Genomic DNA, 810 nt, shown 5'->3' with positions numbered 1-810 from the left:
GCCCGGCTTGGCCGCAGCTGCAGCAGGGCCCCGACCCGGCTTGTGAGGAGTTTTGCTTTTTTATTTTCATAAAGAAACGTCTTCATCTTTTACTTGCTTGGTAACCCTGGTGCTTACCACCTGGCCCGAGCACTTGCTTTTAGCAGAGCTTGGTGGGCGCCCGCAATAATCTCCTTTCTTTTTCACTCAGCAGAAGAAACCAGTGACGAAAGGTGGCAAAAAAAAGAAGCAGGTCCTGAAGTTTACTCTGGACTGCACCCATCCTGTTGAAGATGGAATCATGGATGCTGCTAACTTTGTGAGTTGTAAACGTTCTGGGCCACCGCTCGCTGCTTCCGGGCGCTACATGCATCTGCTAGTGGCAGTTACTGCCCAGGAGTCCTCAGGCACCTCTTCAAAACATTCGTGAAAACGTATCTGTAGTAGAAAAAATGAGCTAGTCTCTTCTTTCCCATGTACTGCTTCCCAGAATGCTCTCTGTCCCCCAAAGGTATGCATACGCCTTGCTGGCCTGCTTGGCTTTAGCTATTTCCAGCTATTGTCTGCTGTTCTCAGTGCAAGTTTTCCACCCGATTGAGTAATCTAGCATCTGCACTAGAAGAGTCTAGTTTAGGACGAGTTTTGCTAGAATGTGCAGGCTAAACCCTCATTTAAATTTGACTTCTTAACTGAGTGATGTGGGAAGTTAAGGTATCTCTGCTGGGCTGGATTGAGATTGGCAAGTAGGAAACATTTATTTAAAGCATTGGTTTTAAAAATGCATTCTGTTTGTACTTGCTACACTGAAGAGGTTGTTTCTCCCCCACCACT

General features: G+C 46.7%; 1 protein-coding gene across 1 annotated transcript in view; it reads left to right on the top strand.

The window, feature by feature from the left end:
* Positions 1–145: 145 nt before the first annotated feature.
* Positions 146–810, top strand: part of RPL22 (ribosomal protein L22) — a 5,197-nt gene continuing 4,532 nt past the window's right edge. Inside the window, exon 1 of the mRNA XM_025206416.1 lies at positions 146–298. Coding sequence (XP_025062201.1) covers positions 281–298 — 18 coding nt within the window. The 5' untranslated portion in view covers positions 146–280. The remainder of the gene's footprint in view (positions 299–810) is intronic.

The sequence above is a fragment of the Alligator sinensis genome, unplaced genomic scaffold (assembly GCF_000455745.1).
Source record: "Alligator sinensis unplaced genomic scaffold, ASM45574v1 scaffold322_1, whole genome shotgun sequence".
Taxonomy (NCBI): Eukaryota; Metazoa; Chordata; order Crocodylia; family Alligatoridae; genus Alligator; species Alligator sinensis.
This window is presented reverse-complemented; position numbering and strand designations above follow the sequence as displayed.